At 35.4% G+C, this 13,653-nt stretch overlaps 1 protein-coding gene across 10 annotated transcripts in view; it reads left to right on the top strand.

Moving 5' to 3' along the window:
* ADGRB3 (adhesion G protein-coupled receptor B3) overlaps positions 1-13,653 on the top strand; it is a 451,307-nt gene that overhangs the window by 198,432 nt on the left and 239,222 nt on the right. For all 10 annotated transcript variants that reach the window (XR_014851052.1, XM_085056561.1, XM_085056566.1 and 7 more), the window contains 2 exons: positions 5,299-5,400; positions 5,965-6,071. Coding sequence is in view for 9 of the 10 variants with exons in the window: in XM_085056561.1 (XP_084912687.1) it covers positions 5,299-5,400; positions 5,965-6,071 (209 nt within the window). In the remaining variant the exon portion in view is untranslated. The remainder of the gene's footprint in view (positions 1-5,298; positions 5,401-5,964; positions 6,072-13,653) is intronic.

The following is a 13,653-nucleotide window of genomic DNA, read 5'->3' as shown; positions in this document are numbered from 1 at the left end:
CAAGGTATTTGCAGTACAGCAGAACAATTAATCTCATTGCATTCGAAGAACAACAAGAAGACTATTTGTAGTTAGAAAGTTATAACACTGTACGGTAGAGATTAACTGAATTTAACTTGCCTTTTAAATGATCTCTTTAATTTTAATAAAAATTTAATTATTTGAAAAGCAGTACAAAATAGTATTTGTATTGGATTCCTAAGCAAACTAATTTCCATAGGTAATGCAGACTTCCTCTATAAAAGCACAACACTAATAGAAGATTAATTTGAATCTTCTCAATAAACAGACAGTCAGATGAACTAGCTTCTGCTTATAAAACCATTCTTGAAATAATTTGCATTTATATATTTAAGAGTAAAACCCTGCTGCTGCAGTCCAATTTTCAAAGGTTGCCACCTGCTGTTAATAAAATATTTTACAGATGTATTTTACAGATGTATTTACAAGTCAAATGCATACAGAATTTTATTTGCCATTTGGTAATTTTGTTTTTATTTATTTGATTAATTCCAGATTAGAATCATTGTGCTTATAGAAACTATAACTAATTAAAGCACCTTTTAACAAGCTATACTTGTGCAGACAATTAGACATGAATTACAAATTTATTTGCTTCTAGACTGACATTTACTAAAGAGTCTCAGATTTAAATGTAGAGAGTGGATAACTTACCAAAATTTTATAAAATTATATACAGATATACACTCTATAAACTAGAAGTAAAATTGGAAAATACTATACAGAGTTGTTCAAAATACAAATTTCATTATTTCTATGCTTTACTTCCATAGCCCTAAAATAGCTCAGAAAAGCTATTTTTTGTCTCACAGGTTTCTTCTTCTGTGAAGGCCACTGAAAAACATGAGCAACTAAAATGTTGATCCTTTTTCTTGTATTAGCATTGCCTTGCATAAAACAAGTTCCTCAGGTGTATAGACTTGTGTAATATTTTTGTATATGGTATGAAACTGCACCTGCTTGTATCATCCAGAGGTCTGCAGACCTACAAAATGTTAAACTGTAGCTGCTTTAAATTGTAGAAGCAAAAAGCTAATAAAGCCTTTTTCTATTATAGTGGCTGATGTAAATAAAATGCTTTGCAAACAGACCTGTTTACTTGATAACTGAAAATCTTGATTGGACCTTCTGCAGTTTGAGTTCTGCATTATCTGAACATTATGCAAAATTTTCTTCGTGGTTTATAAGTGATTCTCCTCGAATGGTTTGGGCATAGACTGAATTGCATTCAAAGAAGCTGAATATAAGCAGCATTAAGAGAGGCAGGCTCAGAACTACTATCTGAAAGTTGATTTTTCAAATATCTTGGTTTCTGGAAAAATTTTGAGTACCTTTCTTTGTGATTTGTTTTTATTCACAGCTATAAATTTTAAAAGTGTGGTTTTTTTCTTCCATTGTGTAATAATCTGGGAATGAAAAACAAAGATCCGAAGATATTTTGAGTTCAGTTATTGCTCCTTTGTTACATCCCAAATGTCTAAAGTTAAATTTCACTCCTAGTAGGTCAGCAGTACTCTGCACTCAAAGTATTTTTTCTCAGAGAGAAAACTTCAGAAAATTGGAAACAAATCAGAGAATGTAAAAAATCTTCCATGTTTGGTAAGTGGCTAGTCACTCAAGAGTCACCACAGAAAACTTACACAAGATGAATGAACACTAGGTCTCTCCCATAAGAATAATGGAGACAGCTAGATAACAAAAGAAATTGCATCTGATAAGGAATTGCATGGGAAGATGACCAGAAACTTGTAGAAGAATGTGTAAGAGAAATAAGGCAATTTCCACCAAATGTGTCAGTAGAAATGAAGAGATGTGAGAACCAAAACCAAAGTGAACCATTATTCAGGATAGAAGACTTCTGTAAATTTATTTTTACAAAAATAGGACTATGTTCATATGGCAGCTTTAAGAATATATCATGTTCCAATAGTACTGTTTGGGTTTCCAGAAATACTTAATTCCATAATAGTTAAATCTTTATTAACACTATACATGTTTCCAATATTAATGCTTTACCCGGATTTTACTCAAAAGAGATTCTCAGTATTTTTCTTATAAGCATATTTTCAGTAGTGAAAAACTTAATATAGGAATCTTTTAGACCAAAATATTACTGAAAACAGTGCTGGACTAACTTGTTAGTTAACACAAAGACAGGAGTGCACAACTGCTTCCAAAGACTAGCTAATGATTTCCTACTGAAAGTAGAAGTTTTTTCAGAGCAATATTAGATAGATAAAATAGAACATGAGAAGGGAGAAGATTCAAATAATTGGCAACAGCTAAAAAATAAAATGAAACCCTTGATTTTTGTTTTGTCTCTGATTACAACACTATTTTATAAGATGTTCAAAAGATTTTTTCCTATTGCCTTTCTTTAAAATAATTTTGCCTGGGGCATTGAATAAGCATTCAAGAGAAGAGCTGTAGTTCTACCATCACTTGAGCTACAGTGTGCTGTAGGCTGACTTGCTTCACCCTTTTGTTACCCTTTCCCATGTTTGTTATCTGCCCATGTAGATGGTAAACCCTGTGAGGCTGCATGTGTGTCTCATGCTTTGTTTGTTGTACAGAGCTTCCACAGATCCCAGGTGGGTCAGTTGCCTCTGGGACATGCAGGTCCTCTCACCAGTAATGTCAGAAGAAGACTGTACTTCTAGACCATTGACTTAGTTGAGTGTTTGTGCTTATGTGGGATGAATTCAGGCCTATCGGGTATAATGTGGCACATTTGAGTGCATGTTCTGTGTGGGAAGATACTGCTGATTCACGTAATGAGTGAAAGAGGCTTGCCTTTTATTTGACAATGATAGCACATTTTAGCTTAGTATTTGCTGTTTGCTTCTAAATTCTAGTAGTTCTCTATGATTTTGTACAGAAAACTCACATTTATCTGTGGGTGTGTTATGAATTAACTATGCCATAGTTACAGAAATACTTGAACTGGTCCTGAAAAGAGCCAGCAGGATCAACAAAGCTTTTAAACTCAGATATGGTACCATTCCGGTGTGACTATAATGCCTCCATGAGCAACATCGGTTGCAGCCTCACAGATGCTTTAATGTGGGTGGATGCCTGATGAGTAAGCTCTGCCAGAAATGTTTTAGTTTTGGGAAGAACAGGTTTGTTTTATCTGCAGCATTCCTTGATTCTTTGATACTTGTATGAGGCATTAAAAGGCCAAGAGTCAGCCTCAGACCAGGAAAACTTCTTTGCCAGCTCTAAGCAAACCCTCTTCCAGTTCCAGCTTCTCCCACACCTCTTTCCTGATTAACTCTTGGTCTTGGGGAGTGCCTTTTACTTGAACACAACACACAAGTGCACTGCTTACATCACATACTAGGTTAATGTTTCAATATAATCTTGAGTTCTGAAAATCTTAATGCAAAAAGCACACTAGTACCCTTCCAAATAGCTGGGAAATCTCTGATATTACCTATGACTTGTTAATGTAAAAGAGAAAATATGGTGTATTTAAGTGTGCATATAGATGCATGTATATTTTTTTTTCCAGAAAAAACCCCACATTTAACATTCAGTATGTGGAGGGAAGTTAGAGTTTTAGTTCTGAGAAACAGCACCTAAAGTGTTGTTTAGTGAACACAACACGTTTGAAATGGCCACGGTTGCATAACAAATATAGTTCTCAAAAAGCTCTAAACTCTAGCAAATTTATTTAATTTATAATATTACCTCCATATTATGTTAATTTATGCTCCCCAAAAAGGAACATTTCTTTTGTTTATAAGGTCATAATAGAATGGTAATTGCATTTGCTTATGTCACCAGATGGGTTATGTTTATCAAAATCTGGCTTTTCCTGTTGTAACACTGTCCTGATGTATTCACTCTGTGGGCATATCTGAAGCAGGCCTAGTATTCTAGATTATGAATATAACTGACTTTCTTTGGGTTTTGCCATTAATGGATCTCTTGCTTTTTTAGCAGCACCAACTGTCTTGATTTACGATTCAGGAATGCTGATGTTGAGGCAAATTTAGCAAGCAATTTTTCTACCCAACTGTGATTCATATTAGTATTACTGAGCCATCTGCTAGGTAGTCTTTGTCCTCTACAAAGAGAGAGTACAGCTTTGTGCAAAAGTCTTCTCAGTTCTCTTGCTCACACTTCCGTCAGCCGAAGTATGAAACAGGGAAGATGGACGATTTTATGGGTTAGATAATGGGATGGGCAAAATCTGTAGTCTGTTCCTGCCTCTGCTGAAGATTTTCCGTGCAACCATGGGTGAATCATTGAATTGCTTTCTGCCTTATCACACCATCTGCTAGAATGAATTTCCTTTCTCTTTTCCTTTTTCTTGTTTTGTAACCGCTTTGCTGTAATACAGCAGGGTTACATTTTTTTTCTGGAAATACATATAATAATAAAGAATTCTTGGTTTGCTCTGCTGAATTTGGAGTGAATTAGGTTTCGGTAACTAACGTGTCAGTGATGTAAATTGTGAGATGGCTTCAGCCAGATGTTTTCTGTGTTAATCTAATTTTCTCAAAAATAATAAACTGGAATCTACAGTAACATACAAAGACCAAAAGGAATCTGTGGTCATGACCATGCTAAAATAAAACATGAAGCATTTGCTGAAGTTTATTTATATGCAGTTTTGTTACTACAAAATTGTGACAATAATTTTCCCTTTAAATGGTATTGCAATAACCAGTAAAAGGTTATTTTGTTTTATAGACAGTCCCACATTATTTACTATACTTTCTTAATTACCAACTTGTACTGAAACACATTTCAAAGAAATAAACTGCTTTTATAATAACCTTCAGAATATACAGCTCTTATTTAGCACTTTTAGCACATTAAATGTTTCAACTGTCTTTTCAGAACTGATTCTTTCACATACAGGTTCAATTTTAGAAAAGTCTTTAGAAATTTTAGTTTAAGATAATCATCATAGCTTACTGCAGTTTAAGTCTCATCATCTTCTGATAGTTGCGTAATGTTATTGATCAAAATAGAGCAACAAGGAAAGATGCAAACCTTTGACTCAAAAGCATGGCAGCTAGAACCTAAAATTTGCTTGTTTGCTGGAGAGAATAGAGGCATGGATTATGTGAAATAAATACCATCACAAAGATGGATATGCAAAATTTCAGGCTTCTTACTTTTATGTTTTTGTATTTCAAATTAAAATTAACCCCAGTTATGTTAATATACATATCTCACGAAAAAATAGGATTAAATTAAACACCTGTTTTTCTGATAAAAAATGTTAATGTTTCTATTTAAATTCTCATTTGTAAATGACAGCACCTTATGAAATATGCCCTGAAGACTATTTGATGTCAATGGTATGGAAAAGGACCCCAGCTGGGGACATGGCATTCAATCGATGTCCTCTCAATGCCACAGGTAGAGTACTACTTTGAAATTTTATGATGAGAAAAAAGGGAAGAAATATTTTGCCTTGTGTCCTAGATAAATTATTACTAGACTTATATAAATATGCATATATGTGATTATGTCTATAAAAATCTCACATATTTACTTATGCCTGTGCATGCATATATACACATGTACATATATTGTCTCCTACAGCTTACGTATACACACGGGCCTGTGGTATATATGTATCTGTGTACATACATACATATGTATATACATACATGTGAGCATTATAGCCAGGGAGGAAAAGCTGACAAGAAATCAATTTGACTGGATCTATCAGGCAAAGTGATGAAAATGAGGGAAAACATAAAAATCTTTTTAATTAAGAAAACACTGCTAAAAACCAATCAAGTAAACATTAAAATGTGTTTCAGAATCTTATACCACTCTCTATATGCTGGTGATCATTGCATGAAATTGTTTCTGTGTGTGCCTTTAAAATAGCATGGAGTATAGATTAAATAAGGTTCATTCTTTCCAGTTGCTCTCACTTAAATAAATATTTTCGGTCTTCTTTGTGTCTTTCAGGCACCACTAGCAGACGCTGCTCTCTCAGTGTTCATGGAGTGGCCTTTTGGGAACATCCAAGCTTTGCTAGATGCATATCAAACGAGTACAGACACTTGCAGCATTCAGTAGGTGCAAAGTCAGCTTTAGTACTTGCTCTGTTTATTCATTACCAGTCATTGGTGTGCAAAGAAACTTACTTATTTACTCTTAGCTTTCTGATAAGCAATGCCAGGAGGAAAATAGATATGAGAAAGAATAATTTATATTAATGGATATTATTTTGATCTTCCATGATGCTGGTGTTTGTGAAATCAGCCTTGTCTTATTTTAGAGGTGGAAAAATGAATCAGATTCCCTTCTTTCATGTCCACTCTGTAAAATTTTTATAGGGGTCAGAGGTAAGACATATTTTTGTTTATTAGAAAATGAGGTGTGAATAAATGAGATTTACTGGAAGAGTGACTTCCTGAGAATTTCATAATACCGTGAATTCTTTAATTGCAGAGTAGGAAGCCAGGAATTATATTTCTTTTTGCTATGAAGCTTAGAACTTCACCTTCAAATGTAACAATAGGAAATGATTATAGGGTAAAGCTATTGCAGTGTCTTGGAAAAGGTAAAGTAAATCTAGATGAAGGAATTTTTTTTTTTTAAAGGCTAGCAGAAAGTTTCTTTGCAAAGCATAGTCATTGTACATTTATGTACTGCCTAAATGTGTTTATATGGATAGATGTAATACATTATATATAGTGCTTTATAAATATGCTACCATAGTATATGTTAGGTATATTGATTACCCTCTATGCCCCTAGCTGAAGCATACAGCCTCGTTAATACTTTAGCGGGAAGTGAACCTTTGAAGATTCTCATGGACAATGGTTTTTGCCTGCATGATATATCATACTAACATTGTTATTACTCTGCATCCTTTTCCAAAGGCCACTACTCCATTTATCATTCAGCAGAGGCACACTAGTACAGCGCTGTGCTTCATAACTTCCCAGCCTCTCAACCAAGTGCAACAGTTCTGTAACATATTTATCATTCTTTGGTTGCTTGAAAACCAGTAGCCTGGCTGTCATTCCTCAAATCTGGATTGCTACTTAGAGGAGATTTTGATTAATTCCTTTGAGCCACATTTGTGTTTCACTAGATCCAATTTATTTGAGGCCTGGGATTCAGTTTCGGAGTAGGCCAAAGCAAGAATTATTTTTAAAATAGGACAGAATAGATTGTCAAAGGAATTTACCCCACTACACAGAAACTTTTCTATTTTACATAGCTGCCTGCATATTTGTCTCTCCCTTTAGTGTTCATGCTCAGAAAACACATTTAATTGCCTGTAATAGTTTTGCATTAAATAATTTTAGTATTTTATTCTTTTGCAACAGCTGCATATGTTATGTCTATGCTAGTTTGCAACTCAGTGTGAAGTGCTGTTTCATGCTATTCAGTGGTTTGACTTACTTGGCTAGCTTTGGTAGTCACTGGTGATTTTTTCAAGAGCCTCATGTCTGACTAGTTGAACAAAAGAAGACATTTCTCACCAAGAGCAGATTTGTCCTTTTTTCTATATTTCCTTTCTGGAAATATTAATTATGAGTAAATGACACTGTGAAATATTCTTTCTGCCAAAGAACATTTAAAAATAGGTAAAGCTTCTTTAAAATTACACAAGCACCTAAACATACCTTATTGCTGTATAAAATTTAAGTCTATTTCATATGCACACAAATTAAGGAAGAAAAGTGACTTCTTTTACACTTGGGAGCTGTTCACAAAGAAAAGTGGTCTGTCTTACATCTTTCTGCTTCTCAAAGTGAACAACGCAGCATATTTAAAGAATCAGAGAAAATAGAGGTAAGGACCTATAAGGTCATCGCCCTTCAAACGTAGGCTTGTCCCCCCACGATACATATGTCAGTTCCATAAATCCCTGAAAATAGGGCTTTGTAAGGAAGCTGCTGACAGACGGTGTTGCTATAATAAATATGTGTGCTTATGAAAGCATTTATGAGATGTCTCAGTGTTCTTAACTTGCCAATAAAGTTATTTTACCAACCCAGACCAGGAATAGAGGGGGGTATCACTCAATTCTGTGAATTGTTCCCATAAAATCTGAGTCTGAGCTGAATCCCTTTCATTTATTATCTGCAATATAAAAAAGTAAATACATATTAAAAAAAAAAAGTTCCTGAAGTTGATATAAAGCTGTTGATATATATAAATACATTATTTAATATATTAAAGCATGTATTCTGTACAGACAAGTGCCTGTCTTTTTGCCCTCCAAACAAGCCATATATGATCTAGAACAGGAAATCATGTAGTAGAATTCACATGATGCTGTGCCTAAGAAAATACTATCTTAAGAAACGTGTTTAATATGATGGGAGCCAGAGAATACTTCCTTGTCCACAGACCCTGCTAACTGGCTACACAAGTGCTGAACTGGAAGCTTATAGTTATACTAGCAAATAAGCTTAGAAGCCATCCTTGTAGTCCTCTGCACTGTTTATCTGTATATCTCTTAGATGCTCCCTGACATCACTTCAGACCATAGCAGTGACCACACTCCCAGACAATGCCCCCCATCCTTTAGAGGATAGCATAGCAGAGGGGCTATTGTCAGCAGGCAATAAAAGCATGATTTTCTAGGACAGAGGAGGGATAGAGAGTTTAACATGAGGAAACCACAGTTCTTTGCTATAAATAGTGTAGAATTTTACCACATAATCACAGGTGATTGAGCCCTGAAGACTGTTTCCTTACTGTGTGCAACTACAGTAGGTTCACTGCCTCATGCACAAAGCTTCTTGTATTTTTACAATTTTCTCTACTGTTCACCTGGAAGTGACATGGGACAAATTTCAACCCCTAATAAGCAGTATTAAAGTAACGGAAACCCAGCTAGTGGTGTATGTTCTTCAACTTAACTCAAGACTTGTATTGAGACCAACATAGTAGCTCTGTAAATCATGGTAAAATTTCACCATCTTTTAATCTCAAAATCCTTTTGAAAGTCTATGTGTATAGATGGAGAGTCATTAAAGCTAAAAAGATACCCATAGTGCTAAAGATAGTATACTTTGCTCATAACCCCCAGCACCATGAATAACATAGCTTTTTTCCAATCACTTACAGTATGTGCCAGGCAGACTTACTGCCTCTACTGCATGCCCTGGCATTTCAGACACAGGTTATGGGACCTCAGAAGAAAATAAGGTTTTCTATGGGTTAAGTTATATTGTCTGGACTTGTGGACCACTTTTTGATACATACATCAATATCATACTTAATATTCTATTGCAGCAGTTTTGGAGTAATTCACAGTCTTAAATTAATATGTCTCTTCAATATATTCTTGAGATCAGACTGTACTATATCTTCATTTTTTGTTGATGGAGAACTGAGACCAATTAAGCAGGAAATATACCTCAGGTCTTCCAAGTTAGTGCCTTGCCACTCTTCCTTCTTAATGTTCCTACATCTCCATAGGACAACTCAGAAAATCCCTGGCATGGTAAAAATATAATAACCACAGGGCCTCTGACAAGACTATGCACTTGAGCATGATGAAATACTAGAGGGGAATGGTTTGTCTTGTGGAGATCAGCACTCAGTTTATGTCGTTCAAGGACACCGTGTCCTACACGATAGGAGTTTGAGGAAAAGCAGTTAAGAGAATGACACATGTCAGCTATGCTACAGATGTACAGCCTGTACTTTCTGTTATTTTACCTTGTACACTGTGGAGTACAGGTTCCTTTTAAAACTAGGGATGATAAGTAGATCTCTTTGAATAACAGAACCAATTAGTCAGGAAATGAATCCAACAAATACTGTTTGACCAGCTTATACAGCTGGTTGACTAATAAGAAAATTTATTCGCTGAGCACCTTGAAGGACAAAAATGCCCAAATCCATTAAATAAACCTTTGGGAAATTATTTTCTTAGGTCTAATAATTATATTTAAAGACCTTAATTACGATATTCTTCCTAAAGCAATGTAAGTGGAAAATTCAAAGTGATAAATAGGTATACTTTGCCTCCTGGAATCATAACCTAGAGGATCAAGCAATAACTTGATGAGCAGAAAAAGAAACATCACAGATCATACACCAGATTTTGTTCTGGTTTTCTTGCATCATCCTAATGTCTTTGCAGTATCTGCAGCTTTGCATTAAGAAAATATTGTTAGTCAAGCATGGTGTTTTGAGTCTGTTACCAATCATTGCAGCTAAGATTATTTTGCCCAGTGATGTGCAATTTGTTAAAATGTGTTCTTGAGAAAGAGGAGATTACAAGAAGTTCTCCCAAGTGTCTTTTTTATTGTGGATGGAGATGAAGTAAAGTCATAAGGTTTAATAAAATCTAGTAGCAGAGGATAGCCTTTCTTCAGTTCCTTCTGGAAAGTTCTTAGTCACATACTGATCCCCAGATTTTTGTTAATAGTGAGGAACTTCCTTCCTTTCTGTAATTCCAGATTAAATTCTCTGAATTTGGAGGATTTTTCCCTTCTGTATGATAGATGTAATTTGTGTATTCAGACCATTCTGCCAAATCAGTTCCTGGTATAGCAGAAGTTATGGGCCTTGCTAAAGCCAGTTCTCTCTTCCTACCCTTAGCATATAGTTTCATTTTCTGAAAACTGGACTACTTTGGTCTAACTAACATATTTTAATCTCTTTAAAGTGTATCTGTTGCTAGCTTAATGGACTGTTATATGTAGAAAGGCAGATTAGATGATGATCTAATGACCCAAACGTAGTCTGTATAATATTATGATGTATGCTTCTCATTGCTCATTATCTTCTTTTGATCTGGAAGCAGAAAATGGTCTGCCTAATTATTTTATGTAGGATTGTCTGCTTTACCTAGCACTTGGCTAATTTGGACCAGTGTCTTCTGAGGTTTGGTTTTGGTTTTTCTACTTTATTTGGAAAAACAGGGTAAAATCTTTCCTGAGACTAAGAAATTCATTTGTACTGGGATTAGATATGCATGACTGATGGACCAAGAATAGAATCCGTGATTAGGAGCCCGCAGACCTACTTCAGATGGTATCCAAGAAAAAAAGTGATATTTTTCTTTCATACTCTCTTGAAGCCTGTCGAATTGGGCACAGTGAAAGCAATAAGACTAAGAAGCAAGTCCCCAGAATCAGGAATATCCTACATTACCCAGCTTCCAAGATGCATAAAGACTCCATATATTCTTAATCCATTCTATGGATAATAGCCACCTAAATTAGAAAAACAACAAAACAAAACAAAAAAACCCAAACTGAAACAAGAAACCATTGGCTTCCCTAGCTGCCCGAAATCTAAAAACCAGGAAACTAAAGACCTGAATGGGAGCTTATGAAAAAAAATAAAATGAGATTTTACATTTCACAGCTTATGAGCTTTTTAGGAATTTAATATTGAAGTTTTTCTGACCATTTTTAATGAAAACCATTAATACATAAAATCTTGCCATGGAGTATTAGAAACTGATTTTGTGAAAATGGAGGAAATACTTGAATACATAAGTTATTTCTGTTTTCTACTCTGTTAAGCATTCATACTAAGCAATGGGATTTATTGAATAACAATATATATATATATATATATATAGTGAGGAATCTGCTTAAAAAAGTATCAGTAATGTATTATTGTCTTACCACACACTAAAATAGCCTTTTTGCCTAAAGGGAATTTTCCTCCACATGTCTTTTGGACACTCTGATTTGGAAGAGATTTGAACTACACTCATAAATAATAATGAAGACTAAAGCCTGTTATCAAGAAACTTTGTTCCTGGAGGACATCTCCAATATTATCAGAAAATCTGTACTAATGCAGCCCATTTTATAAACCTATGAAGCACAGTTTTCTAGCCTGGATGATGAAATTCTATACTTAGTTGCTGTGATAAAAATAAGGCAGTAATTTCATAGAATCATAGAATGGTTTGGGTTGGAAAGGATCATAAAAAACATCTAGTTTCATTCCCCCTGCCATGTCCCTCCTCACCTTTGAGGGACACCTTTCACAAGATCAGGTCCCTCACAGCTCCATCCCACCTGGCCTTGAACATCTCCAGGGATGGGGCACCCACAACTTCTCTCGACAACCTGTCTCAGTGCCTCACCACATTCACAGTGAAGAATTTCTCCCTAATATCTAATCTAAATCTACCTTCTTTCAGTTTGAAGCCATTCCCCCTTGTCCTGCCACTACATGTTCTTGTTAAAAGGTACTGGAAGGCTGCTGTAAGATCTTCCTGGAGCCTTCTCCCCAGCTGAACAATCCCAGCTCTCTCAGCCATTCCTCACAGGAGTAGTGCTCCATCTTTCTGATCATCTCTGTAGCCGTTCTCTGGTCTCACTCCAACAGGTGTGTGTCCTTCTTATGTTGGGGGTCCCAGAGCTGAACACAGTGCCAATTTAAGTGATATAACACCCAATACAACATGCATTCCTGAAAAATGGGCTGCTTTTTATCAGAAAGTTAGGAAATTAAAATGTCTCTTAACTATTGAGATTTAGGAAGGAAAAATCTACATATGAATTATCACATTGATGTCAAAATATTAGCACTTACAAAGAAACATGGGAACTTATGCAGGTGAATCTTTACATACCAAACTAATAATATAGCCATAAAAATGCATTTCTGCTGCTTCTGCTCATACTATAATTTTGTTTCAACTTTTTCCACAGCAGCGTTATTCACAGTTTTGCAAGTGCTTGGCTAAAATATAATTTGATAAAAAGAGCTCTGAGGTGAATAATGATTTGCTCAGCTGCAGCTCGTTAGAGATGATTTTGTTTTTCCAAATTATATTACAAGGGCAGCGTATCAGCCTGTCCATGTACTCCTCACTGAAATGACTGCAGTACTCTGGGGAATGAAAGGCTTCCTCCTAAAAACTTTACTGCTCCTTTTTTTTTGCTAGTTTAGTGCTTCATTTCTTTTTATATAGCTGCAGAATAAAACAGCCAGGCTTAGTTTTATAGATTTGAATGCAGAGGCCTCAAAACCAACATTTTTGTTCTTCCTCAGTCTATATTTACACTGATATCCACCAGCTATTCATCTTCACCTTCACAGCCTTTGATAGGCAGGGGTGTTATATCAGTAAATGATCTGTTTTCCTTTCCTTGCTTCCCTTGGAAGGCCAGAATCTGCAGCTCTGTTTTGTGACTTCCGTTGTCTTCTCTGCAGGATGACAAACTCTTCTTTCATCAGAGAGCAACTGATCAAGAGATTGTGATAGGCAATAGTTTTCTCGTGCCTCACTAACATTTTCCCACTTTACACAGGAGAAGATTACAACTTCAGGAAAAAAAATCTAATGAATTTGGTATCACTGTTGGCTTGATGGTGTGGGCAGTCTACAACTACCTGAAAGGAGGTCTCCTCTCAGGTAACAAGTGACAGGATAAGAGGAAATGACTTCAAGTTGCTCCAGGGAAGGTTTCAACTAGATATTAGGAAAAGTTCTTCCTGGAAAAGATAGTCAAGCGCTAAACCCTGGAGGTATTTAAAAGACGTATAGATGTGGCACTTGGGGACATAGTTTAGTGGTGGATTTGACAGTGCTGGGATAACAGTTGGACTCAATGATATTAAAGGTCCTTTCAAACCTATATAATTCAAAATAATAACTAATAAGTAATTCTATGATGCTTTGATCATGCCAACATATAGCATGCACCT

Source organism: Lichenostomus cassidix, chromosome 3 (assembly GCF_008360975.1).
Source record: "Lichenostomus cassidix isolate B80296 chromosome 3, HeHo_3.0, whole genome shotgun sequence".
Taxonomy (NCBI): domain Eukaryota; kingdom Metazoa; phylum Chordata; class Aves; order Passeriformes; family Meliphagidae; genus Lichenostomus; species Lichenostomus cassidix.
This window is presented reverse-complemented; position numbering and strand designations above follow the sequence as displayed.